Here is a 27,502-nt window from a genome sequence, read left to right as displayed (position 1 = left end):
CCCCACTTAGTCATTGCACTTGAACTGTTCCTCCAACAATGAAGCAAGGTCCTGCCTCAGGGCCTTTGCACGTGCTATCCCTGCTGCCTGGAATGCTCCTCCCCTTGACTGCAAGAGGAAAGGACACTCAAGGCAGAGGGACCAGCTGGGACACAGGTCTCAGGAAGGGCCTGCACTAGCAATATAAACAAGTTAGGTTAGCTTCCTAGAAACGGGATCATGTCCTAGTATATATATTGAACATTTTGACAGATTCTGACAAACTGTCTTTCCACAGGAGGGGAATCCTCTTACTCTCATGCTCGTTGGCCTCCGTCCTCACCCACATGATAGGCAAAAAGTGCTATCTCATAATTTTGTTAAGTATTAGAACTTCTCGTTTCTGGACGCCCTTGGAGTCAGACGCTCCCTGACTCCAGTGTGTTCTGGGCATCAGGATACCATTTAAACTTGTTGTGTCCTAAGCTGGGGTCTGGCAAACTTTCTCTGTAAAGGGCCAGATAGGAACTGTTTTAGGGGCTGCATGGCCTCTGTCTCCACGACTCAGCTCTGCCACTGTAGTGTGAAAACAGTCATGAACAGTACGGATGGGTATGGCCATGTGCCTATAAAACTGTATTGGACACTGAAATTTGAATTTCACATCATTTTCATGTATCACCAAATATTAGTCTTCTTTTGTTTTTGTTTTCAATCATATACAAGTGTAAAGACTAGTCTTAGGGCACAGGCCAGTGGGTCAGGTGGTTGGAGAGCTGTGTTCCTAAGCCGAGGTCACCAGTTCGATTCCCACATGTGCCAGTGAGCTGCGCTCTCTACAGCTAAGATTATGAACAACGGCTTGACGTGAACGGCCATGAGAGGCCAGCGACCGACTGCCTCAGCCAGGTGGAGCGCAAGGCTCATAATACCAACATTGGCCACGTCCTACACAACTAGACTGAGAACAATGGCTTGAATCGGAGTTAGGGGGGCGGGGGAGGGGGATAAAAAAACTTGCCAGTGGTACTTTTAAAATCAAATGGTGTGCTGGATCTGGCCCTAGGGGCTGTGGTTTGCAACTTCTGCTCTAAAGTAGCCCTGTCCTATATAAATATTTCTGAGTTGTTCCACATGGTAGCCATTAGCCATACTGAGTGCTTGAAACGTGGTTAGTTTGTGTGGATGTTTTCATTGTATTTAATTTTTATTAATTAAACATTTTTGATTTTTTAAAATTGTGGTAAAATACACACAACATTTATATTTCACAATTTATTTTAATTGTGGTAGAACATATATAACATAAATTTTACCATTTTAACCATTTTTAAAAAAGATTTTATTGGGGAAGGGGAACAGGACTTTATTGGGGAACAGTGTGTACTTCCAGGACTTTTTTCCAAGTCAAGTTGTTGTCCTTTCAATCTTAGTTCTTAGTTGTGGAGGGTGCCTTTCAGCTTCAAGTTGTTGTCCTTTCAAGTCTTAGTTGTGGAGGGTGCAGCTCAGCTCCAGGTCCAGTTGCCATTGCTAGTTGCAGGGCACGCAGCCCACCATCCCTTGCGGGAGTCTAGGAATCGAACTGGCAACCTTGCGGTTGAGAGCCCGTGCTCCAACCAACTGAACCATCTGGGACCTCAGTGGCAGCTCAGTTCAAGGTGCCGTGTTCAATCTTAGTTGTAGGGGGCGCTGCCCACCATCCCTTGCGGGACTCGAGGAATTGAACTGGCAACCTTGTGGTTGAGAGCCCACTGGCCCATGTGGGAATAGAATCGGCAGCCTTCGGAGTTAGGAGCACAGAGCTCTAACCGCCTGAGCCACCGGGCCAGCCCCCATTTTAACCATTTTTAAGTGCACACCTCAGTGGAATTAAGTGCACTCACATTGTTGTATAGCCATCCAAACCATCATCTCCAGAACTTTCCATCTTCCAAAACTGAAACTCTGTCCCCATTAAACCCATTTCCCTCCCCAGGCCCTGGCACCACCATCTATTTCCTATCTCTATGAATCTGACCGCAGATAAGGGGAATCACACAGTATTTGTCCTCCTGTGTCTGGCTTATCTCACTGAGCATCATGTCCTCCAGGTTCATCCACGTTGTAGCTGGTGTCAGAATGTCCTCCCTTTTTAAGGCTGAGTAATATTCCATGTTATGGATGGACCACATTTGGTTTATCCATTCATCAGCTGATGGAAAATTTAAATTCAAATAGCCACATGTGGCTAGTGGTAAATCCACGGCAGATCAGCACTAAAGGAATGACAGAATTTGCATCTTATCATTTGAGATGCTTCTGGTATGGAAGGAGCAGCTGAGTCCTCACCCGGCCCAGGACCAGCCTTGCCTCCCTGCTTCCCACCCCCTCCCTGGGGGACCTGTCTATGTGGTCGCCCCTCACTCCAGGCCTGCCTATCAATGGGAACCTCCTCCAGATCCTGCGTCCCTAACTGCTGAGTTCTCTATAGTGATCTCTCTTCTCTCTTCTGTCATCTTGGCTTCTGGAGACAGTAACACAAACTTTGGACCTTCGTGTCTTCGCTTTCTTTCTACCCCACTGCCTCCCAGGGCTGCTTCTCTGTCCCTGTGCTGTGGCTTCTCCGTGACAGCCCTCCTCCTTTTTCCTGCCGCCCTCGGCTTCGAGGTCTCCTGCTTTCTGTCTCTTTCTCTTCTCCGACCTGCTCTGTGAAGTCAATATCCTCCAGAGCCTCTGATCAGTGAACATGTGATGCCTGCAGCTGGAACCACCACACACATGGATTTGACCTTCTGTTCCCATCTCTGGCCTTATGTGTCCTCCACGTCCTGCAGGCAGCACGCTATCCCGGGTCACCACTCCTCTCCATAATCTTTCCACCAGAAAACTGGGAACCGTCTTAAACCACTTGCTCACCTCAGTTCCACATACCCTTCAAGTCAACAATTGGGGCCTTTCCTTCTATTTAGGCTTTTTTATGCTGTGTTGTTTTGTTTTCTTGGCCTGGGCTTTCAGAAATCCTCCTAAACACATTGTGTGGCCCCAAATCCTCCACTGCCTTCAGGATGAGGTGTAAACATCTTGGTATGATGTATATACCTGGTTTGGTACCCTTGCACCCTGACAACCCTAAGTGCGTGCTGGGCATGGCGTCTCCATTTCTTTGAGTGCTCTGCTCCAAGCTCATTCATATTGGGTTCCCCTTCCCCCCATGGTGAACTCCTATTTATCCTTCAAAACCCAGTTTGGACATCAATTCCCTAGTGGAAACTTCCTGGGCATTTTCTCCTTGGACCCCCCCCCCCATGAGTGCTTATATCAAACATCTGTGACAAGTGGTACCACAGTATACTTAATTATTTTGGTTACTTGATTATCTCTTCATCTCTCTTCCTCTCACCCCCACCCCAACTGTGGACTCCCCGCAGGCCAGCAACTAGCAACACAGGACAGAGCCATCTTCCTGAATGTTTGTTGAATGAGTCAGTGAGGGCAAATCCAACGTTTTAATAAAAAAGGAAGGTAACAATTCACAAAATGGGCACTTACCCTAGATACAGAGCTATATTTTTCTTGCAAGGATGTTTAATCAATCGTGCTGTCGCAGATGAAAAATACAGGTGGCCCTAGAGGAACAGTCACAAAATCTTAGTATCAATAATAATAAACACCTGATAAAAACAATGTCCTGATGTGCAACACAGAAAATGTACAGGTGAAATCTGAATTAGGCAGGTGGATTGTATCAATGTTCTTTTTGTTTTGATATTATACTCTGGTTATGTCAGATGTCACCACTGGGTAAAGGTTACCTGGGATGTCTCTAAACTATTTTTGTAACTTGTTGTGACTCTATCACGTTAAAATAAAGAGGGGAAAAAATTCCAGGATAATTCATATCATAACTCCTTTCATGTACATTATTGTTTACAGATGTTAGTTATTAGAAAGACAGGCTAGAGGACAAAGAATCGTAAAGTTAACACTATAGAAACCAATTACTTGGAGATTATTTAGAAATGCTAATGCCTCTTCTGAAATGTCAATAGGAAACACATTTAACTGGTGAAATATTTTTTCTTCATGCATTTTAGGCACATGTGGAGTTTCCTGTTGCATTGTCATGTAAACAAAGTAACAATTTGCTTCCTATGTTACTGTGGATTTAAAATCTCTTATCAAATAGAACACTGGTGATCTGAGTTCTAAACCCACTTCTATCTCCTGGCTTTGTCCAGATTACTTGATCTCTCTCAACTACTTTTTTAGTGGAATGGGAAGATAAATCCCTTATTTCAAAAGGCAATGGTAAGGATTAGACAGTGTTTTATGTTTGATACAACACTAGCGCCCCCAAAATACTGGGACATGCTCTGATCCAGTGATTAAATGTGAAAAATGAATGTTAAATATGGAGCCACATACCCCTTGATTTTGCTGTCCATCATGAAACATCTTTCCTGTCCTCACTGTGTGACTACTAGAGGTAAGCGACAAGAGATACCATCTGTCAACATCTATTGTGTATTCAGCATGACTCTGATCAGTCTGCTTCTGGGTTAACTTTTAAGTACCTGTTCTTGATGCTGTTCGGGTTACGGGAGCTCCTGAAAAATCTAATGCAACTGGGGGCCCTCTTCTCTCACAATCAGACATATGGATACACAAAAATATAATTCCCAGGGCTCATAAGGGCTCATTTGCAGACCCCAGATTAGGAAGAGTAGGAATTCCTACTCTGTTTTTTCATTTTTTTTTTGGAGGGGGGTGTTGGTGTCTGGGAGAACATTAGTATAGTTTACACCACGTGTTCTGTGCGCCAGAAGCACCTGGAGGGCTTGATAAACTGAAAAGGGCTGGGGCCCCACCTGAGTATCTGGTTCAGGGAATTGCAGGGCTAACAAATTCTCAGGTAATGCTGTTGTTGCTGGTCCAGGACCACACTTTGAGAACCCATGTGGGGAAATGGGAGAATTAGATTTAACCAATCTTTTCAGACTTTGAGACAAGTCCTCCTAGTAAATCTTACCGGAAAACCCTACGCCCCACTGACTAGTAATGTGTCTTTAATTTCACTGGGTCTGTTTTCATATCTATAATATAAGGTCAAGGAATCACTACTACTCCGTGAATCTCGTTGTAAAGATCAAATGAGCCCGCGCAGCAAAAGCATTATTTCATTGGTAAACAGGGTCCTGCTGTATGTATGTGACAGCTCACTCCAGGCAGGAGCTCCCTCAGGACAGGAACTAGGCTTTAGCATCTGTCTAGCCCCCGTGGCACCTTGCCTAGTCTTTGCCATAGTTCCTGAAATCTAAAAATGTTCTAGGTAAGGAGAAAATAAGATAAACATTCTATTCCCTCCAAGGCTAATATTCTAGTGACAGCAACAGAGAAGAAAAAGTGTCAAAAGAAAAAAATAATAGAAGTTAGTTTAGTGACTGATAGAAAAAAGCAGCTATGGGGAGGGGGAAAGAGAACGGTAACAGGTCGAGGGGGCTCTTAAACAAGGAAATATGCTATTGAAGTCAGGATCTGACTGATGAGGAATAAGCCTGGAAGCAAAGCGTGCCAAGCATAGGGAGTAGCGTGAGCTGCCTCCCCGTCCCCAAAGCTGGACCGAGTTTGGCGAGTTAAAAGGACAGCGTGGATGGTGCAGTGATTCAGCGGTGGGCAGGGGCCAACTCTGTGGTTGTCAAACTCCCAGGGGGCACTTGGCAATGCATAGACATTTCTGATTGATAGTCAAGCCTGGGTAAGGAGATGCTGGCATCTAGTGGCGGGAGGCCAGGAATGTTGCTCAACATCCGAAAATTTACAGGACAGGCCTGGGCCAAATCACGCGAGGAAATGCAGGCTGCGCAAGGAACTTGGGTTTTATTCTGGGTGCCGCAGAGAACCAGGGAAGGGGAATGCCGAGATCAGATTCGTTTAACAATAATTTCTCTGGCTGCCGGAGTGGGGGATTGACAGGAGGGCACAGCCTAGGGTAGTGGCAGAGGAGGTAGCCTGAAGGGTTCAGAATTGGGCCAAAGTTTTAAAGCGGCAGTGGGAGTTGATGGACTGATGGGTGGGGTGGGGTGGGGTGGAGGAAAGGGAGGCATCAAATTCGATTCCTAGAAGAGTAAACCGGGAAGTCACAATGAGATTGGGGAGCGAAGCGTTTTTCCTGGATTCCGCCCAGGTCTCTGCTCAGAAAAGCCAGCCCCCTCCGGGACCCCTGGCAGTACCCCAACCCGGGAGGGAGGCCCCACCGGCACAGCGGCTGAGCTCTGGCCAGCGGGCAGAGCCGCAAGGTCGCCGCCGCCAACAGCAAGAACACCAGCATCTCGTTCGCTGCTCCGCCGCCACCACTGCCCCTCAACCGTCGTGGGAAGTCGCTTCACAGTCTGGGCATGCGCAGACTAGAGATGAGCGCTGTAAGGTGTCGGAACCCAAGGCTGTGCACCTGTCTCCGCGGAAGGCCGAATCCACCCACCTCCCAGCGCCTGGGTATGCTTATGCTCTCCCTGGAGTCAGAGCATGCGCTCGTCTTCTCCCAAACCGGTCCCCCAGAGCCTGGGCATGCGCCTGTCACCCGCAAGCCCTAAGCGTTTGTGTATGCACAGGCCTGTCCACGTGTTCCTAAAGCTTCACTTAAAGCAACAGCTCTGTTTCCCGGGACGACGACACGTGCTCACAGCCATCCACGTGACCCGAAGGGGCCTTGGACGCGGTAGCTGGTTGGCTGGAAGACGTGGGCGTGAGGGAGCTCGAACCCCGCCCCCTCTGTTCTTTGTAGGCACCGCCTCCACTATCTTCCAAGCCCCGCCCCACGCAGCTCTCTGTTCCGGGCCAAGTCCTCCGCCGGCATAGGAGCACGCGCCCGACGTCACGTGCACCTCATCCAGACGAGAGGAAATGACGCAAACCCTGTGCGCCACCAGGATGGCCCGGCCATGGCTGCGGGCACAGGCTACGTGCGACTGTGGGGCGCTGCGCGGTGTTGGGCGCTGCGGCGGCCGCTGCTGCCCGTCGCGGGGGGGCGGGTTCCGACTGCGGCCGGAGTGTGGTTGCCCAGAGGCAGGCGGGCCTGCGACGCCTCTCCTCCTTGGGCCCTGTGGGGTCGTGGTCCCGCAGCCACGGGCCAGTGGCGTGGGCTTTGGGAGGCGAACAGCCGAGGCGGCGGCGGCGGCGCTGCATTCTCGGGCGGTGAGGATGCCTCCGAGGGCGGCGCGGAGGATGGTGCCGCAGGCCCTGGGGGCAGCGCGGGCGGTGGGGAAGGCCCCGTCGTAACGGCGCTGACGCCCATGACCATCCCGGACGTGTTCCCGTACCTGCCTCTCATCGCCGTCACCCGCAACCCGGTGTTCCCGCGCTTTATCAAAATTATCGAGGTAAAGAGAGCCCCCTCCTTGGCCTCCGTATCCTCACCTCTTCAAGCAACAGGTTGAACCAAGAAATCACTTAGCACCGTCATTCATAGAAAGTTTTTCAGACACGAAGTTTCTCAGAGGCAGGAGTTCGAATCTATGTCTGCTCATTACTATCTTAGTGAATTTGGGCCACATTCCTCCCCCTTTAGGATCCCTTAAGGGGAGTTGAACCCAATGAGCATAGGACTGTCCACTTAAGAGGCCTAATCATAGAAGTCCGGCTCTGAGAGGGACCAGAACAGTCTTGTGGCCAGTTACTTTTTTGCAGGTAAATGTTTTGTAACCCTCTCTCCCTTCTGTTATGAGTCCCTTTAGGCTCAGGATTCATTCCGTCCTTAAACTTCTTGACCGCTAACCATGTGCTAGGTTCAGTTCTAGGTGTTAGGCCTACAGCAGTGAACATGACAGACAAAAATTCCTGCCTTTGGAGCTCACATTTTAGCAGGATGCAAGAGGCAATAAACAAGATTAGTAAGTAAAGTATGTGCTGGGAGGCAATAAGTGCTGTAGGGAATAATAGAGCAAGGAGTGGTAGTGGAGACTGAGGAGAAAAGTGGGAGAGGAATGTTCTCAGTGGTCGCAGCTGTGGTTTTTTTCATTCAGCAGTGTTCTTAATCTGCCATGTAGCAGGCACTGAGGATACAAGAGACAAGTCAAACCATCCCTGTGCCTAAGGATCTTACATTCTAGTGTAAGAGGCAGGAAACCAGATCGTTTAAGACTAAGAGCCATAAAGGGAGGGTTGCGTGGGGGAACTAGGGTGATGTAATAGAGAGAAAGCAGTGTGAGTGCAAGGTACATGAGTTTTTAGAGTAGGAAGGACCCAAATGCTTCATTTCTTCCCCACTCCCTCTTTGTTTTTTGTTAAATGTGGAAACTGCAGTCTATGGAGAAGAAAGGTTATCTGTTAACTCTAAGCAAGGTCATACAATGAGTCAGCCTCTACATTCACCCTCCAGCCTCTCCCCCTCACACTCCAGTCTCTTCTAAATAAATCTCAGGAATCCCTTGGAAAGGGACAGGACAATACAGAGGGGCAGCAGCAAGCCAGTGGGGAGGGAACAGAAGGGGCCCCTCCACCTCATCTCCTGCACTGCTGCTTGTGTGTGTCTGAGCTACCTTTCCAGGGTCTTCCTTGATGTTGAGTAGTGGTTACTTGCAGACCCCAGAGCCAGATCCTCTGGCTATCTTCACTGCCCCTGGCTTCTTAAATTTGGGCAAGCTGTTCCTCTGGGCCTCCATTTTCTCATCTGTGAAATGGACGTGCTAATAATACCTCATTTCTTAGAGCTGTTGTGAGAGGTAAGTGAGGTCATGTGTAAAGAATTTAGAATGATGCCTGGTGCTTAGCATGTCTCAATAGTAAGTAGCTGCTGTGTCCTCTTTGGGGCACTTCTGATAGTTCTGAAGTGTGCCCTGGAGACCTTTTTCCCGTTCTTGACCCCATCCTCAGCAGTCCTCTCTATTCTCCGAGGCCCCTGGGGCCAGGACTTCACCAAGTATGGTCCCCGTAGTCCTGCAGAGTGGCAGATGTCCTTTGTCCCCAGTGCCCAAGCAGAGATACGATTCTTCTAAGAGATTCTGTCTGCCCACTCAGAGCTAGCCAGGAGCGTTAAACAAGTCACTGGCCAGCATGAGGTTGGCATGTGGTATCACTGTATTTCTGTTGCTATGATCTTGTAAAGAACGAAAAGGGATTCTGCCAAAGGGGAGAGATAGGTGCTCAGATACAGCAGTCAGCTGTTAGCACAGGAGAGATGGGGAAAACGTCTGTGGGATGTGATGAATGTTTCTGAACTTGTTAGCGGAGCGCCCTTTACTCTCAGTGTTGTAGTTGACACTGTAAGTGGCTAACTTGCCCCGTAGCTTCTCTCCTTATCCAGTAGCCTCTGAGTATAGACCAGTGGCTCTTCATTTTTCTTTGGTCACGTACCATCCTGACGGTTGTCGTGGACCTTTTTCGTGGGAAAAATACATCTACACTGGTGAGAATTTGCGAACCAGAGGAGACCCTGTTAGGGAGTGAGTTAAAACACTGGTTCTCAAAGCTTGGTGCCTGGACCAGAAGCATCACCGGGGAGCTTGTTTGAAATGTACAGTCTCAGGCCCTCTTTAGTGCTGCACCAAACTGCAGGGATGGGGCCCAGTGATCTGTTTTAACAAGTCCTCCATGTAATTCTGATGCGCACTAAAGTTTGAGGGCTGTTAAGTTTAATCAGAGTCTGGTCTGGGAATTAACTTAGGCTTGAAACAAATCAATTGGGCCCTAAAGACATCTGCACCACCCCCATCAGCTGTTTCCTAGGAGACATCATTAACTCTGCCTGCCATTGAAAGGACATCAAGTCAATGTGCTGTGATCATAGGGGATGAATAGGGTAGCGATGTGATCAGGACATACTTTCAGTGAAATTGGAGGAAGGTCTCACCCGTGGGATAGGCCACATTTGAATTATGCCCATTTAGTGTCATCCTTCTGATGATGAAATCAGGATGGTTTAGATTTTCAGGCCAAGACATTTTGCCCTGAAACAGCTCTTGAAATTGAATGTTAAATTAATTTCATGATTCCAGCCATTCGTTTACTTTGAATTTTCTTTAGGAAGCTGGGGAACCACTGAGGAGCACAGCTGGTCAACCCTGTCCCACTCCATTCTCCATTTACCTGTCTTTTGTTTGTTTGTTTCTGATTCAGGGGTTCCTGAACGATGTCGGTTAGTGTCCCCGATCAGATTAGCATGTCCTCAGAGAATAATACAGAAAATGCTAGAGCTGCTGTCAAATGTCAGCTAGAAAACCTGCCCTGCATTTCACTTTGGGGTCATTGTCATGCTAGGTTAAAAATAAGAAGTTGGTTGAGCTGCTAAGAAGGAAAGTCCGTCTTGCCCAGCCATATGCCGGCGTCTTTCTAAAGAGAGATGACACGTAAGTGTAATTTTTCCTTCACTCCTTTGCTGAAGTTGCCCTGGAGTGTAGCTCACCACCAGTCCTGCTCCGTAGAGTAGCCTGGACCTCTGACCCTTGACCTGAAAGAAAGCAAGCACAGCTTACAGGGGACTAAGCCAAGAGCCGAGCATCCCTTTGTAGTCTGGGCTAAAGGCTCGGCTCGCAGCGCTGGGCTTCATGCATTGTCAATATGGGGGGATATTAACCTCAAGGACCCTTGGTGTTAAAACACATCCACCTGCACGGCTACTTCAGCACAGAGCTAAGTGGGCAGTTACCAAAGCTCCGGGTCCATCCCCCTTGACTCCTGGTAGAAATAGTTCCACTTCCATCCTGAGCAGGCTCTGTAATGGGGGTATGGATTGGAATCAAAAGTCCATCCAGGCCGGCTCAGGACCAACTCAGCCAGGAGCGACTCATCTGTGTGCAGTTACCGCCAGTGGCCCTTAGCTAGCAGATGCTTTACTGGACTCCAGAAGCCCTGCGGGAGCGAGGAGGTCGCTCAGTTTTCAGTCGGGGCTGGAAGGGGTGTTTCTCGTCTATCCCTCCGTCCTCCCTCTTAGCCTGAGACGCCCTGTGGAATCAGCACCTATGCCGACGTTCCTTTGTGTCCATCTCCCTTAGCAACGAGTCCGATGTGGTCGAGAGCCTGGACGAAGTGTACCACACGGGGACGTTTGTGCAGATCCATGAGATGCAGGACCTGGGGGACAAGCTGCGCATGATCGTCATGGGACACAGAAGGTGCAGGGCCTGAGCCTGTAGGACGGGGCGGGAAGAGTGTCCCCGAGTGCCCCCAGGTCCCAGCACCGACCTGCCCTTCTCGGTCAACCCTGCGGCCTGCTCACCGCAGTGACCCAGCCAAAGCTGGGGGCTGAGATGTGTCACCTCTGGAGCCTCCTTCTCAGAGTCCCCTTGTTAAAGTGGCAGTCTGGGTGGTCACTGGAAAGCCGTTTCTTTAATGCATGTTCTTCAGAAAAGCATCACAAAAACAAAGTAGCAGGTTGCTTCATGTCCCGTGTCTCAGTGTCAGCTGTTCACGGTCGGGCGTCCTTCTCATCTAGGTGCCCCTGTCTGCATCTGCCGCAGGCCATGCTGCCTTGTCACGCTTAGCAATTTGCGGTTTTCGCTTGGACACATTTCCTTGTCAGTCCGTGTAATTTTTATCCCTGATAAAAATTTGCGGACGGGCTGCATTCAACATTTGTAAGCCTAGTTTAAGCCCTTGTGCTGTCACGGGGAAGAAAGAAAGGCCTGCAAGATCACCTTAGGGTTGATGCTCTCAATGAAGAAACCAACTAACTTTTCAAATGTGTCCTGAGGAACATTGGGCTTCCAAGACGCTTGACAAGAGTCCTGTGACCAAATACACTTGAGAAACGTCAGCGTTACATGCCGTTAACATGTAGTGGAGATGTAGTAAATGTTCTGAAAAGCCCCTCTTCAAAGATGCTGGGTGGCGTTTGGTGAATCTAGAGTCTTCCATCCTTTTTTCTCATGGAGCCTTTTTCTTGGGTCAGCCAGGAAGCACCCCCAGAACACACTCAGGGGAAATGACCTGTGCCGGGCCTCAATTGTGTGCACAGTCCTGGTGGCGGTACCCCTGCATTGAGCCCCCATGCCCCTTCATGTACTGTGTTTCACTGAAAATAAGACCTACCCGGACAATCAGCTCTAATGCGTCTTTTGGAGCAGAAATTAATAAAAGACTCAATTTTATTTTACTATAATACTGGGTCTTAAATTAATTTTTGCTCCAAAAGACGCATTAGAGCTGATGGTCTGGCTAGGTCTAAGTTTTGGGGAAACACGGTACTCCCATTAGAGTTTTTTACGGAAGAGGTGGCTCCTCTGTGTCCTGGAAGGACTCGGCCAGAGCGAACAGAATAAGATGGAACCAGAATTAATACAAACTGGTGGCAATTAACTGCCTACTGACCTACGAGGTGCCTTATCGCTTGAGTCCTGCTGGGTCCTGAGGCTGAGCCAACTCGGGACTTAACCGAGGCCCGATCTCCTTTTTTTCTCTGTGCACTTTGCTGATGGCAGCCAGGCACCGAGTCTGTATGCAGGGCGGCTGTCAGGCCCGCTCTCTGAGGAAGGCACCACTGTTACCTGTGTGACAGAGGAGAACCTGGAGGTGGAACATGTCATTTAACACCCAGGGCCTGGTATCCACTAGGCATTCAGCTGTGAGTGGAGAAACAGGCGAGGGGCCACCTCGGGGAGCACCCCCACCCCCCGAGTGGGGAGACACCAGGGGCATGAGAACAGGTCACAAGTTGAATGTCGATGGTAGTGGGTGCTTCCGGTGGCGGGGGGAATGAAGATTGACAGGGTGGTGGGCGCGTGTGGCCCGGACTGGGCCTCTGAGGCAGTGCCCTTGAATTGAGACCTAAACGCCATGAAGGAGCAGCTGTGTGGTGAGCTCCAGGCTGAGGGAGGGGCAGGCAGAGCCCCAGAGATGGGCTCTGCCAAGCTGGCAGCCCGTGACGGGCCCCGTTACCCCCAGCTTACCCACTAGTTCATGGAGGGCAGCAGGGCGTTGGTGTGGGGAATGGAATGGATAAATTGGCTGGAGTCCAAGAGTGGAGGGGAGCACGGGTTCTGAGAAAGCAGCTTGTCTCCAGTTCGAGGGCCCCAGAGCCGCCCAACCCCAGGTGCCTGGGCCCAGGGGGACCCTTAGTTGTTAGCCTGGGAAAGGTGGGTAGGGCCCTTCCCAGCTTCAGCGGCTTCACCGCGGCCTCGCTCCCGGCTTCAGGATTCACATCAGCAGACAGCTGGAGGTGGAGCCAGAGGAAGCTGAGGCTGAGAACAAGCAGAAGCCCCGCCGGAAGCCGAAGCGGAGCAAGAAGGAGGCTGAGGAGGACCTGGGTGCTCGACACCAGGTGGAGGTGGTGGTGGAGCCCATCTCAGGCGCCCCTGGTGAGGTGCTCATGGTGGAGGTCGAGAACGTCGTCCACGAGGACTTCCAGGTCACAGAGGAAGTGAAGGTAAGTCAGCGCTGCCCCGCTGGGCTCCCCCGAGTGAACTTCGCACTCGGGAAGGGTCTAGCCTGTCAAGGTACTCAAATTCCTGGGAGCACACATTTCCTCCCAAAAATCCTTGGGAGAAACTGGAATGAGAAAGGTATTAGAAATCTGCTAGGAGCCTTAGCTGGTCTCGAAGGAGGCAGAGTTTGAATCTGGGTCCAGCCCCAGCCTGTGACAAGGACCTCCAGCCTTCCCTCAGACGGAGCATGGGGGCGGGGGAAGCAGGCACATTCACTGGGACCCAACCCTTGGGTCTGAGACAGGAAAGAAACAGCCTTCTTGGTCACCTTGACCCCCAGACCTAGGCTTACCTGCCTTCCTCGTGGCGAGCCACCTGTTGAGGTGGTGGTGGGATTGTCTTTCCACCAGTTCTTTTAGTGCAGGTTCTAGTCATGTTCTAGCCTCCAATGGGTGGGGACATAGCTGACAGCTTTGCTCTGACCCTGTGGTACTGTGTTGAGAAGGATTCTGGGGCAGTGTCAGAGTTCAGTGGGGAGAGTGCTGTGATTGATTGCTGATGTCTGCCTTGAGTGCTGGAAGGGGCTTGGCTGCATTGGCCACAGGCCATCCTCAGGGCCACACGGGCCCTTGAGAGCAGTGCTATCTGGGAAAACATTCCCTAGTGGTGGAAATATTCTGTAATTCTGTACCATTAGCCTCCTGTGGCTATTAAGCACTTGACCTATGGCGGATGTGACTGAAGAACAGAATATGGATCTAATTTTATTTAATTTTAACTCATTTACATGGGAATGGCTACTGGGGCCTAGTGGCTGCCAGACTGGGCAGCACAGCTTTGAGTTTCCTCTGAGAACCTTGCAGGGGGAGAAAGACAGACATACAGATGGTTCAATGAAAAGACTCAGGGTCTCGGCGAGAAAGCATGTTCACCCTTGTTCATGTGAGTGCCGTGGACCTCTCGCTGGCCTGATCTGGTTTCTTCTACAAAGACCAACTCAGGCAATTCAGGGACAATCCTGATAAGCAGAGACCAGGCGATTACACTGGCCAGCCCTGGCTGTTGCAGCCGCTCTCTGCTTGCCCACTGGTGCCCTCACTGGAGTATGATATTCTGGGAGCTGCAGCCTTCTGGAAACATGAGGTGCAGGTTGTTATGCCATAAACTGCCCGGTGGTCCTGCCAGGAGCACTGGCAGGGAGAGAAGGCAAGAAGGAGACACGTATCCATGGCGTCCACAGCAGGGTGCCCGCCTCTAAAGGGCCTGAGGTGAGGTTCCAGGAGGGCAGGACAGGCTGAGTGCTGCAGACTCACAGGCAGGTCCCAGACGAAGGAGACGCCACAGCCTGGGGGGTTTACGGCTGAGGTTGAGAAGAAGGAGTTTGGGTTGTGAGGATAGTGCTTAAAATAAAGGAATAAGGACCCCTTCCCCCCACCCAAGACAGCTCCTTCTAAAGTCAGAGTGGTGTAGAGACAGGATTGGTTTTACTTTTTGCTCACTTGTGACGTGAATTTGGCCTCCGCTCCTGGGCCTCCGCTGTCCTTGGCCAGGGCCACGTGGGCGGGGCTGCCCAGGGCCACGGCCCTGCGGGCCCTGGGACCCATGGTGGCCTTCCCACTCACCAGGCCCTCACTGCTGAGATTGTGAAGACCATCCGGGACATCATCGCCTTGAACCCTCTCTACAGGTTGGTCTACTGCCCCCTCCCCAACCCCAGTGTGTGGCTGACCCTCCCCGAGGCCAGGCTGGGCGCTCTCTGTGGCAATGGGTTGGCAGGAACTTTTCTCAAGAGTGTCCTGGTAGAAGACTTGTGGAGTCAGGGATTCAAGGCTCAGAGCCTAGTCCTGTGCGGGTGGAGCCTCTTCCCTCCTAGCTGGGAGGCCCTGGGCGGGAGGGGGACCACGGCCTGGCCCAGATTCTTTGCCTCCTTTCAGCCAGCAAGGGCCTGGATTTGGCCAGAAGCCTTCATTGTCGTTAACTGGGGTGAAGGGGGTGGAAATCTCCTGAGGGGTCCCCATGTGACTGCCCTAGGGGCGTTGCATCTGGGCACAGGAGCATTAGTCTCGTGGCTTTAGGATGGGCGGCCCCACCGGCCCTGAAGCTGCTGAGGCCCACATGCAGAGCGGGCTCTCAGTGCTGCTGGGGACAGGAGACTTCAGGTCCAATAGGAGTCCCTGCTCCCGTGGCAACGGCCCCATTTCTTCCAGAGAGTCTGTGCTACAGATGATGCAGGCGGGCCAGAGGGTGGTGGACAACCCCATCTACCTGAGCGACATGGGCGCCGCGCTGACTGGAGCCGAGTCCCATGAGCTGCAGGACGTCCTGGAGGAGACCAACGTGAGTGGCCTATCCACATGCTCACCGTCTGGTCCCTCTCTGCCCGAGGGGCCGCCTCTCGGCCTGGCTGGTTCCTCAGCTCCGTTTGGAGATGATTTCACATCAACACGTGTCCTTCAGTCCACGTCCAGCTCCTTCGTTCTGTTTTGGCTTGTTTTAATCCCTTGTTCTTTTTAACGGCTGCATAGTATTCCATTGGCTGGTGCCCATCATTCAGTGGGAGGTATATTGGGTTGGCGCCAGTCTTGCTGTTACGGACAACACCTGTACAAACATCCTGGTCCACACTGCTCGTAGACCTGTAGAAGGTGTTTCCAGAACTGGGCTTGTTGGGATGGCGTGCGTGCCTCCTTTTGGTAAGGCATGGCCATGCAATGTGCCCCAGTGTGCGTGCTCTCCCGCAGCAGCTCACAGAGTACCTGTCCTCCCATCCCCACCCCGCCAGATGGCTGCTGACTTCTGACCATCCTCTCACATCTTCCTTTTCTTGGTAGATTCCCAAGCGGCTATATAAGGCCCTCTCCCTCCTCAAGAAAGAGTTTGAGCTGAGCAAGCTTCAGCAGCGCCTGGGTCGGGAGGTAAGCTGGGTGGGGCAATTCTGATCCCAGAAGGCGCCTCTACTCTGAGGGCTGTGTGCAGTCGGCCTATGAAACTGACTGAGTTAAAACTTACAACTCGCCACAGTGGCAGAGCCCAGAGAGAGAGGTGGCCTTCCAACCGTCCTCTGTCGATGGGGAGGATTTCTCTGAACTTCAGAGTCCTGGGGAAAATGCTCAAAATTTGCAAAGCAGCCTGGGAAGGGTGGCAACACTGTTTCTCAAGACTAAAGTATTTGAGACTCGTTTTCCCAATTTTGGTCAAATCGGTGGACCACCTGGATAGTCAGTTGTGGTTTTTCAGAATTGACTCAATTTTTCATGTAGTTTTTATGACAAAAAAATTTCACATCACATTTATAATTGGAAGGCCTATAATGGTTGTCAATACAAGCCAACTCTCAAAATAAATATAATGGAACACTGGAGCCAGGCACGGTGCCAACCCAGGGCTCTGAGCCGTGTGCCGCGGCCTTGTCTGTCAGGGAAGTGGGGGACATGGCAGCCTCAGGCCGAGCTTCCCTCGTCGTAATCAGGATCGAAAAGTGAACTATTTATTATTGTTATTTATTGCGTGGCCCCAGCAAGGCCCATGCTTGGGGAGACTTTGGTTAAAGATGGAAGGAATTGGAGGCTGCATGCACTGGATTCCCTTTTTTTCTGAGTCCTGAGGAAGCAGCCCCTCCACAGACCCCGTTAGCCTGTGACACCTGTGTGCTCCCATCTGACGGCAGCTTCTCGGCCCTGCAGGTGGAGGAGAAAATCAAGCAGACACACCGCAAGTACCTCCTGCAAGAACAGCTGAAGATCATCAAGAAGGAGCTGGGCCTGGAGAAGGAAGACAAGGACGCTATCGAGGAGAAGTTCCGGGAGCGGCTGAAGGAGCTCGTGGTCCCCAAGCATGTCATGGATGTCGTGGATGAGGAGCTGAGCAAGCTGGGCCTGCTGGACAACCACTCGTCCGAGTTCAAGTGAGCGCCTGGGCGGCCGTGCTGCTCTCAGCAGCGCGTCTGGCCCCTGGCGGGGTCTGGGATGCCGGCCCTGAAAGCCAGGAGAGCACAGGCCCTTGGTGTTTTACACACTTGGCTCTGCCAGTCCTCTCATGTCACCCTCATCTACACTTGGAGAAATCAGAGCTCGGAGGAGTTGAGTCAGTGACCAGGGCCTCTGAGCTGCTGGATGGGGTCTGGGATTTCAACCTGGGGATGTCTTGCTCTAAGTCAGGACTAGGAGTCCCTGGAGCCATCCCGCGAGGCTGCCCTCCTCCCCGGCGTCCTTCCCCTGGTCTCCCTCTTGCTGCTTTAAGAGTAGCCAGGAAGTGAGTGTGTTGACCCGTGGTCAGTGCACACTGGCTGTAAATCAGGATGGCTGCCCACGGTTTGGGCTGCAGGGCTCAGGGCCTGTGGGATTCTTCTGGCTCTGCCTGTGGTGTCAGACCCCAGGGACTGGGCATTGCTCCTGGGCAGTTTGCATGATGGCCAGGTCCTGGGACAGCCCCTCAGAGGGCAGGGCCCAAGCTCCTGCTGACTCAGGGTGTCCGGGGCGGGCTGGGCTCTCCACAGGGTTCCCGGGAGACGCTGGCACTCCTGACGCTGCAGACCTCCATTCCATACACACCCTGACTTCGCTTTCTTTGGTAGCAGACGAGCTTTGTATGCTGCTGTTGGAAATGTCCGTAAATTTAGTGTCTAAAACCACACAGGTTAATCTTATACTGTCTCTTGTAAGGACCCTGTTGAGGGGCCTATTCTATGCCGGGAGCAGGTGCCAACCCCGGTGCACAGCTCCCAGCCTGGGGGTCACTCTCCCGGAAGTGCTGACCTGCCACCATCCAGGCCTCAATTTCCCCGCTTGCCCTGGATCAGGTTGTCTAACCCCTGCCCCTTCCGTGATGTCGGACCCTGAGCGGTCCCCATGCGCACTGTGTTTCTGGTCTGAGAAATAGGCCTAACACTTGCGCCAGGAACCGTGCCAGTCCCCACGGTGGCCTGTGCCAGGACAGCTTTTCAAAGTGGTTCTAGCCTGTGTAGCCAAGGTGTGCTCGGCGGAATTCACGCTGCGGGCACAGGGGGTGCCAGCCACGTAGATTAGCAACGGCAGGGGTTGGGGGGCTGGCTGAGCCCTGCTGATCGTCTCTGGTCTGTCCTGTGGCAGTGTCACCCGCAACTACCTGGACTGGCTGACGTCCATCCCATGGGGCAAGTACAGTGACGAGAACCTGGACCTGGCCCGGGCCCAGGCGGTGCTGGAGGAGGACCACTATGGGATGGAGGATGTGAAGAAGCGCATCCTGGTGAGGCCGCCTGCACCCCCTCCCGTGGGCCCTGGGGCCTGGGCACTGGAGCAGAGAGAGGCAGGGTCTGTCACGGTCCGGATTTGCATGTGGGTGGTGGCTCTCTCAGGGCCTGGGCCCAGGAAGACCCTCGTGCTGTGGGGCAGACCCAGAGGAGCCACCTGGTAAATTTAGGGGTCTGGGGATACAGAAGGGGCTTGGCCAAAGCAAGCCTGGTGGAGGTTAGCAAGAAGGTAAGGGGTGGATGGTCCCCCAGAGGAACTGGCGTTGGAGCGAGCCTGCCCTGCTGCAGGAGGCTCGTGGATTTGTGAGGAGGGGAAAAGTAGTGCTTGAGACGGGAGAAAGCAGGGCCTGACTGAGGGCGGGTGGACCGTGGCCAGACCAGAAGCGAGAAGGCCAACGTGACCCAGGGTTGGGAGGCAGGGTCTTGTTAGGTGGGGAGCTGCCCTCGCGGCCTGTGCCGTGGTCACCCACAGTCAGTCGTCAGTCACCATGTTCTCCTGGCACCTACTTGTCCCATTGGTGCCACAGGCGATCCCTCCTTGTGGCAAAAGATACCTCCAGTCAGCTTGGCCCCTCTGGGACAGGACTTGTCCCTTCTTGCAGCCTCTAGACACCTGGAAGGTGCGAAAAGGTGGTCAGGCTTATGCCAGGCACAGCCCTTGCTCTGCACAAGGCAGCGAGTGACCGAGTCTCACGGGAACCCACCTCTGCCCGCAGGAGTTCATTGCTGTCAGCCAGCTCCGAGGCTCCACCCAGGGCAAGATCCTCTGCTTCTACGGCCCCCCTGGCGTGGGCAAGACCAGCATTGCCCGCTCCATCGCCCGCGCCCTGAATCGCGAGTACTTCCGCTTCAGCGTTGGGGGCATGACCGACGTGGCCGAGATCAAGGGGCACAGGTAAGCCCAGCCTCTCCCGGACTGGCTCGCCCCAGCCTGTCAGGCCTTGTCCCTCCAGAGCCTGCGTCTGCCTTTGCTTGAGTGATTTCAGTGACGAGTAGTAAACTCCACTCACACCGGAGTAGGTAACTGACGGGATTGATCTGATCAGGCCTGGCTGAATCCAGGCGCTCAAACAGCTGGATCAGAACCTCGATCTCTTTGGAGGGCCTGTGAGCAGATGGCCCCCAGTAGTTCTAGCTTATGTCCCAGCATCAGCTGCCCCGACACTCTGGCCCGAGGCCTGGGCCCTCTGACCAAGGACTGAGGACTAGAGTGAGGGGCAAAATGGCCTCCCAGTGAGAACAGGGCAGCTCGCACCAGTGAGGCCTGGCTAGTATTGGTATCCTCGGTGTCCCGGGTCTTAAAGCCATCTGGCCCCATGCCTGGTGCCCTCCCATGGGATGTTGTATTCTGGGGCTTCCTGCCACACTGGCCTCCGCAGAGGGTGGTTCTTTGAAAAGCCTTGGTGAGACGCAAATATAGCAGATACACAAGTGTCTGTTCCGACTTGGCCCCCGGGTCCAAAGGAGGGTGGGGAGGTGGAGTGGTGAGAAGGTGGCTCTGGCCTAGGTGTTTTTGCCTCGTGACTGAAGACACATGATCTGCACGGACCACCCACCAGGATTTCCTGGCCTCCCTGGTACTTGGCCACATGACCCTCCACCTGCCCCCAAAGCCCTGGCACACTGCAGTATTCAGGGAAGATTTGAGTCCATGTTAAAAATTACATTTCTGGCGTCTCTACAAACATGGACAATTCTGCTGCCTGGTGGGCATGGCGAGAGCTCGCCTGGCTCAGAGCCTGGTGTGAGCTCCAGGAAGGGACAGGGCATGCACAGCATGGGGTGCGGGGTCTCGGGGAGGCCTCCAGGCTGGGACAGTGAAAGTGTGCCTGGGAGGCTTGCTCTGAGGCTGGCGGGCTGCAGGGAGCTACCTGGAAGACTGGGAGGTTCTTGGCTCAGGGCTGGCCTCTGATGTGGGGGAGCAGGAGGATGAAGCCTGGAGAGGGGCAGAAGGGGAGGCAGGGGGGCCTTGGGGCCCCCGGTGCCCCATGTGGGGACTGCCCAGCAGCTGTGGGCAAGGACCCCTCCCTGGGGTGAGGAAAGGCCATGGCTGAGTTTCTGAACAAGAACAGGGTGTTTATGATGTTGGGGTGTCATTGGGGCCCGGAAGGACAGGGCAGGAAGGCGCTCTGTGCTGACGTTGGTCCAGGATTCTGACAAGGACGAGGACATGGAACTGTCCTGTTATCATTGATAAAGGCCAAGGTCTCTGCCCACAGCCCCCAGGCCCCCACTTCCTTCGGGTAAATCCCCACTCCTCCCTGGGGCCCGCAAGGCCCTGCCCCATCCTCTCCCTGTCATCTTCTCCCTCTCTCCCCCTCACTCACTCTCCAGCCACATGGGCCTGCTTGCTGTTCCTGCCCCAGGGCCTTTGCACAGGCTGCTCACCCTATCTAGAAAACCCTCTTTCTCCAAATATCCACACAGCTTGCCCCCTTACCTCCTTTGCTCAGGGTCTCTCCCTAAGACATTCCTCACCTTAAAATACTGCCCCCACCCCTAGTGGCATTCCAGATCCCTCATCCCTGCTTTTTTCTTCTTCATACCGTGTTTCCCCGAAAGTAAGACCTAGCTGGACCACTAGCTCTAATGCATCTTTTGGAACAAAAATTAATGTAAGACCTGGTCTTATTTTACTATACTATAAGACCATGTATTATAGTATAGTTACAATACAATATAAATAATGTAATGTATGTAATATAATAAATATATGTAAATGTAATACAATGTAATATACTATATATACTATATACAATATAAAACAATGTAAATATATAATATAATATAAAATATAACATATAATATCGGATCTTATGTTAATTTTTGCTCCAAAAGACGCATTAGAGCTGATGGTCCAGCTAAGTCCTATTTCCTCTACCTGGTGTGTGGTCTGTCTGCATGGCTGGGCCTTAGTTCACACGCATAGGACTCCTAGCCGGTTTGCTCCCTGTGAATGCTAGGCATCTACAGCCGAGTTTAGGCAGAACAAGCGGGTTGTCGGGAAGCAGTCCTAGCACAGTGCCATCCGGGCTCAGGCCCTGCCCAGGGACACCCAGGTCTGGCGGGCCCTGCCTGCTGTCCTTCAGTGATACCTGGACGTGGGGATGCTCCTCGTGCAAGTGCCTGGCTGCCCCCGGCCCCTCTTGTTTCGTTGGGTTTCATTGTCTGGCTATGAGGTGCCCACTGCGGGAACAGGTCTGAGTGGGACCGGGCTGTGAATCTCTGTCCCCTGCCCTGAATCTGAGCTGCAGGAGGATGTTGGGGTGACTGGCGTGGACGGGAGCCATCCGTGTTTTTCCAGCATTGTGTATTTCCCTGTTGCCTCTTCCGGGGTGTCCCGGAGGATGTACGGCACACAGGTCCTGATGCTTCAGGAGATGGGTGTGGTGTGGCCAGCCCCGGTGGGTGAGGCCCCTTTGCCCAGCTGTGCCCTCTCCCGCAGGCGGACATACGTGGGCGCCATGCCGGGAAAGATTATTCAGTGCCTGAAGAAGACCAAGACGGAGAACCCCCTGATTCTGATAGATGAGGTGTGTGCGGCTGGGCTCGGCTGGGCTTCCCCAAGGGGGCCGTCCTAGCCCAGAGCTCGGGACAGCCCCGACCAAGCAGATGACTCAAGACAAAACCCGTGGCCCCTGTGGTGTCAGTGGTCCCTGAGTCACCGTGGGTGGTGGCCTCACTGCAGCCAGGCCATCGCATGACACTGGCCCCCCTCCTGCCCCAGAGGACCCCATTTTCCCCCACAGCCACGGCCCTCTGGCTCCTGCTCAGGGCTTCCCCAGCTCCTGCCCCTGGTGCTGCCGGGGTCTGGGCCCACCTGGTCCCCCCACCTGAGTGTCTGGTGAGCAGGTTTAGGAGCAGGACAGGGTACCAACACCACCCACCTTTTGCTGCCTCTCCAGGTGGACAAGATTGGCCGGGGTTACCAGGGGGACCCCTCATCGGCACTGCTTGAGCTTCTGGACCCTGAGCAGAACGCCAACTTCCTGGACCACTACCTGGACGTGCCTGTGGACTTGTCCAAGGTGCGCGTCCCGCCCGGGGCTGGGTCTAGCGGGGAGGCAGGGTGAGCAGTCCTGCAGCACCCCTGCGCCTCTCCCACAGGTGCTGTTCATCTGCACGGCCAACGTCACCGAGACCATCCCAGAGCCGCTGAGGGACCGCATGGAGATGATCAACGTGTCGGGCTATGTGGCCCAGGAGAAGCTCGCCATTGCAGAGGTGAGGCCAGCTGTCTGAGCCCTGGGGAGGGACGCCCCACTGCGTGCCGGGCACTTAACCAGAGCTGGGGGATGCCGTCTATGGTGACTATTGTCAGTTTCCGTTCTGTGGGGGGAGACAGGATAAATACAGGCTCTGCTGTGTGGTGTCATGCGACGTGTCACTGAGGTACGTCTAGACCTGTTGTAAACTACCATCACACCAGCCAGTTGTCCGTCTGGGGTCCTACAATTCAGTTAGGTTGTGATACTACCCAGGGTTAGTGGGGGACCTCAGCAGGTTCAGGGCTCATTGCGTGGGACTCCCCGACTGTAGACACCACTCAGAAGGCCTGGGCCTCTCTTCCTCAGACCGACCGGCGATAAATCGGGGTTCCCACCACCCCCTCCTTGGGTTTGATAATTGATTAGAACAGCTCACAGAATTCAGGAAAACCGTTTATTTACTGTTACTGGTTTATTACAAAGGATACAATTTGGGAACAGTGGGAGATACACAGGGCGAGGGACAGGGAAGGGGTGCAGAGGGGAGGCTTGTATTTCCGACGCGGGGTTTTCTTTCTGGGAAAGGGTTGAGTGCATTTCTCCCCCTCGAGCCCCTTGCAGCCCTGAGTCGGGTGCTGGGTGCCAGCCCTTGGGGCGGGCCCTGGGGGGCTGGGGAGGAGCTTGTGGCTGAGGTGATGACAGGGCTGCCAGGACACCCCACCACATCCTCCATCCATGGTCAGAGACTCGACTGGATAAAAGAGGGGCTGACTTGGGGGGGGGGGCTTCCTTGAAACTCCTGAAGGGTTGACAGGAGGAACACAAGGACTCCTGGGGGCTCCAGGGCTGACCCCCGTGTCAGTTGGTTCTGTCTGGTGAGTGCTGTACAGCAGGAGTTGTGCTGGGCTGTGGGTGCCCATGAAGCCTCTGCCTGCTCCGTTTGCTCAAGGCAGCAGCCACATAACCTGGCCCATGGGGCCTCAGTCTATGTGGGGTGATCGCAGGGGTCAGGGAGGCCTTCCTGGAGGAAGTAGTATCTATTATGACATCTGGAGGGAGGCCAGGAATGTGGGCAGAAGATGCAGCAGCAGCAGAGGTGGCAGGCTGGACGTCTATAGGTTGCGGGCCCACCGTTCGGGGTCCTGACACTCGCTGGGTGCTGGCCGGACACTGCCTCACTGGCTTCTCATCCTTCTGGTGACTTAGGTGTCGCCTCCTGGAGTAGCCTGCATGGACACACTGTGTATGTTGGATGACCCCAATTCCCCCAGGGACCAAAGCTCCATGAGGGCAGGCCCTGGTCCACCTGGGGGCTCTTCACCAGCCAGGGATCTTTGGCTGGGTGGTGGTGGGGCCTCATTGGTTCCGAGGCCTAGGTGGTGGGGGGGCAATTCTGGGAGTCCCTGGCGTCCCGGGAAGGTCCTGAGGGCATGCTCTCCTCCCAGCGGTACCTAGTGCCTCAGGCCCGTGCCCTGTGCGGCCTGGATGAGAGCAAGGCCAAGCTGTCGTCGGACGTGCTCACCGTCCTCATCAAGCAGTACTGCCGGGAGAGCGGCGTGCGCAACCTGCAGAAGCAGGTGGAGAAGGTGAGCTGGAAAGCAGGGAGTCCAGACACAGGACAGGAGCTGTCTGATCTCGCTCATGTGTTCCGGGGAGTCAGGCTCAGAGAGACAGGAAGTGGATGGGGGGGTGTTTAATGGGGACAATGTCAGTTTGGGGAGAAGCAAAAGTTCTGGAATTGATGGTGGGGATCGCTGCACAATGACGTGAATGTACTTAATGCCACTGAGCTGTGTACTTCGAAATGGTTGTGATGGTGTATTTTTTATGTTGGACATTTTACAGAATTAAAAAAACTAAAGCAGAAAGAACAGGGGAGGTGGTGAGCCAGGGCCTGTGGCCAGGCTGCCCCTCCTCACCCCGCTGCGCCCCCCACAGGTCTTACGGAAGTCTGCCTACAAGATTGTCAGCGGTGAGGCGGAGTCCGTGGAGGTGACACCTGAGAACCTGCAGGACTTCGTGGGGAAGCCAGTGTTCACTGTGGAGCGCATGTACGACGTGACGCCACCCGGCGTGGTCATGGGGCTGGCCTGGACCGCCATGGGTGAGTACTGCCTGTCCCTTTGGTCGTCCCCTGGGAGAAGGCCATCGCTGTCACTAATGCACCTGAGCAGTTAGCTGCTCGTGGCTCTGAATGCCTCTCTGCTGCCTGGTGGCACAGCAGGGCTGGAAGGGAAAGTGGGACCACAAGGTGGCAGGCGCAGTCCAGCTTGATTTGGGCAATGCTTTGACAGGTTTGCCACCTTGGGCGAGTGCCTCACAGCATGAGCTCCTAGGGACCACCTAGCAGTGGAGGGGGCTAGAGGGGGATTTCCGTGTCCAAGTGACGTAGCCCATGGTTCGGGGCCTTTGATAGCCCAGGGTTATCCTGTCAGTGGGCAGCAGGGTTGGGTGCAGTTTTACAGGGTACGTTAAGGACGCAGGCTCTGGGTGGCAAGTCAGCTTATTTGGGCTGTATTCAAAGCCATTGCCTAAGAATTGGTCCAGCACTGGCAGGCTGTGGGGGTACACGACGTGGGGCCAATGCACAGTGGCTGTCTTTGGGTCCCTCAGCCAGCTGTGGGGAGCTTGGGGGTGGATACGGGAAGGATGAGAGGGCCCTCAGTGGGGAGAGCCAGGGGAAGTGTGGGACAGAGGGGGACATCCCTGAGGCGTGCCAGCAGTGACGGATGGGGTGGCCATCTTAGGAACCTGAACTGTCCCAAGGCTCATGCTGGCCTCTTCCAGGAGGCTCCACACTGTTTGTTGAGACGTCCCCAAGGCGGCCTCTGGAGAAGGACAGCAAGGGGGACAAGGACGGGAGCCTGGAGGTGACGGGCCAGCTGGGGGAGGTGATGAAGGAGAGTGCCCGCATCGCGTACACCTTTGCCAGGGCCTTTCTGATGCAGCACGATCCCAGCAACCAGTACCTGGTGACCTCACACATCCACCTACATGTGCCTGAGGTGAGGCCCAACTGTGCCCGCGGAGTGCCAGGCCCACCCCCTGCGCATGGCACCTGCCCACCACCCACCTGCCTCTCCCTCCAGGGTGCCACCCCGAAGGACGGCCCAAGCGCCGGCTGCACCATCGTCACAGCTCTCCTCTCGCTGGCCATGGACCGCTCAGTGCGGCAGAACCTGGCCATGACGGGCGAGGTCTCCCTCACGGGCAAGATCCTGCCAGTGGGCGGCATCAAGGAGAAGACAATCGCAGTGAGTGCTGTGCCCCTACCGGGCTCCCTGCCCAGTGCCCACACTGCCAGCTGTGGGACAGATCAGTTACCGTTCTCATCAGACAAGGGTGATGGCCCATTTTACAGATGGGTAGGCATGGGATTGGGACCCAGGCTTAGCTGGCCTGCAGCCCTGTTGAGCTGTCCCAGCCACACCACCTCCAGTGGCTCTCAGTATTTTCAAGACTTTGGAGAATATTCTAGCTCTCCAGAGAGCCCCCATCCGACTCAAGGGTTCCTCATTGCCCACCTGGCCTGGCACCAAGAACATGGGCACAGAGAAAAAGCTGGAGAGGCTGGCCTTAGGGTGCTGTGTAGGTTGGAGGGCTGTGGTAGATGGGGGAAGTCTGCCCTGGGCAGGCTCTTTGTTCTGTTGGGGTTGCCTGCATGTCCAGCTCCTGCCAGAGCCCCCATTCTCCACCCTCAGCACCTCCTCTTCCCCTAAAGCAGTCAGCCTCCAGGAACCTGTCTGACAGCAGGCCTATGGTACGACAGCCTCAGGCAGGGGTTCTTTTCCTTGCTTGCAAAGTGGGAACTACTGTCCACCAAGTGGGGAAGTCCAGTTGGGACTGGGCCTCCTGTGAAGACAAGGGCTTCCACCTATAGGGAGGGAGGGAGAGAGGGAGGGAGGTGGGAACCCCAGAGAGGTGTGAGTGGAGTGATGGGACTTGACTAGGGTGCCCTCTGGCGGCTGCATGGATTGGGCAGGATGGTTAAAACTGGAAAAAATTTAGTGATAGCTACATTTTCAAAACTGTTTTTCAGCTGCCATTCATTGCATTTTTAGGTGCCAAACTTTACAGGTAAAGCAGTAGGTGCTGATTCATCCAGACACGGGGGGAGGCAGAGGGTGGTGGGCTAAGGGAGCAGCAGCCAGTGCTGTTCCCCTGGGCCCCAGTGGCGTCATCTGTGACACAGGGCTTGTGGCAGTCTGGCTCAGGGCCACTGTGAACAGGGTGCCCACCACGCCCTCACCTCGTGGGGCAGTGGGCTTCTGCAGCCGTCCCGTCCCCACTGACCTGTGGTCCCATCTCCCAGGCCAAGCGTGCCGGGGTGACGTGCATCGTCCTGCCGGCTGAGAACAAGAAGGACTTCTATGACCTGGCGGCCTTCATCACCGAGGGCCTGGAGGTGCACTTCGTGGAGCACTACCGGGAGATCTTTGACATTGCCTTCCCAGAGGAGCAGGCAGAGGCCCTGGCCGTGGAGCGGTGATGGGGACTGAGGCACTGCCACTGCCCACAGGCCCAGCCTCCGCTGAAACTGCACTGGGGGGCTCTGGGCAGCCCCACCACCAGGAGGCTCAGCTAGCAGCCTGGAGCCCAAGGACCTCAGTAACAGCTTAATCATGGAGGCTGCGCATATGAACTACTTAATTATGATTAAACACCATTTCCAGTACTGCCTGTCTGGTGCTTCTTTCTGTGACCACCACTGTGCTGCTCACTGCGGGTCTCAAGCAGATAATGGACCAGATGTC

General features: G+C 53.9%; 2 protein-coding genes across 2 annotated transcripts in view; one reads left to right on the top strand and one right to left on the bottom strand.

The window, feature by feature from the left end:
• The window catches only part of CATSPERD (catsper channel auxiliary subunit delta), a 42,788-nt gene extending 36,060 nt beyond the window's left edge, over nucleotides 1-6,728 (bottom strand). Inside the window, exons 1-3 of the mRNA XM_019710749.3 lie at nucleotides 6,213-6,728; nucleotides 4,384-4,438; nucleotides 3,508-3,584 (exon numbers count right to left, since the gene is read on the bottom strand). Of these exons, the coding sequence (XP_019566308.3) occupies nucleotides 3,508-3,584; nucleotides 4,384-4,438; nucleotides 6,213-6,286 (206 nt within the window). The 5' untranslated portion in view covers nucleotides 6,287-6,728. The remainder of the gene's footprint in view (nucleotides 1-3,507; nucleotides 3,585-4,383; nucleotides 4,439-6,212) is intronic.
• Nucleotides 6,729-6,868: 140 nt separating this feature from the next.
• Nucleotides 6,869-27,423, top strand: LONP1 (lon peptidase 1, mitochondrial). Its single transcript, XM_019710787.3, has 18 exons — nucleotides 6,869-7,334; nucleotides 10,210-10,298; nucleotides 10,944-11,063; nucleotides 13,081-13,312; nucleotides 14,936-14,997; nucleotides 15,518-15,647; nucleotides 16,142-16,225; nucleotides 16,994-17,214; nucleotides 18,398-18,536; nucleotides 19,257-19,435; nucleotides 21,986-22,073; nucleotides 22,446-22,568; nucleotides 22,648-22,764; nucleotides 24,194-24,334; nucleotides 24,687-24,852; nucleotides 25,536-25,753; nucleotides 25,838-26,002; nucleotides 27,061-27,423. The coding sequence occupies exons 1-18, from the start codon at nucleotides 6,897-6,899 to the stop codon at nucleotides 27,235-27,237; spliced, it is 2,889 nt and encodes a 962-aa protein (XP_019566346.1). The 5' UTR covers nucleotides 6,869-6,896; the 3' UTR covers nucleotides 27,238-27,423.
• The last annotated feature ends 79 nt before the right edge of the window (nucleotides 27,424-27,502 follow it).

The sequence above is a fragment of the Rhinolophus sinicus genome, chromosome 15 (assembly GCF_057876585.1).
Source record: "Rhinolophus sinicus isolate RSI-liver-muscle chromosome 15, RSI-T2T, whole genome shotgun sequence".
NCBI classification, from domain to species: domain Eukaryota; kingdom Metazoa; phylum Chordata; class Mammalia; order Chiroptera; family Rhinolophidae; genus Rhinolophus; species Rhinolophus sinicus.
Note: the sequence above shows the minus strand (reverse complement) of the source record. Positions and strands in the feature narration are given on the sequence as shown.

Bases quoted from the DNA above. Each gene is read 5' to 3' on its own strand.
- LONP1 (XM_019710787.3), top strand. From the start codon at position 6,897: ATGGCTGCGGGCACAGGCTACGTGCGACTGTGGGGCGCTGCGCGGTGT. The intron at 15,648-16,141 runs GTGAGTGGCCTA...TTTTCTTGGTAG, and splicing joins ACGTCCTGGAGGAGACCAAC to ATTCCCAAGCGGCTATATAA. The intron at 16,226-16,993 runs GTAAGCTGGGTG...TCGGCCCTGCAG, and splicing joins AGCAGCGCCTGGGTCGGGAG to GTGGAGGAGAAAATCAAGCA.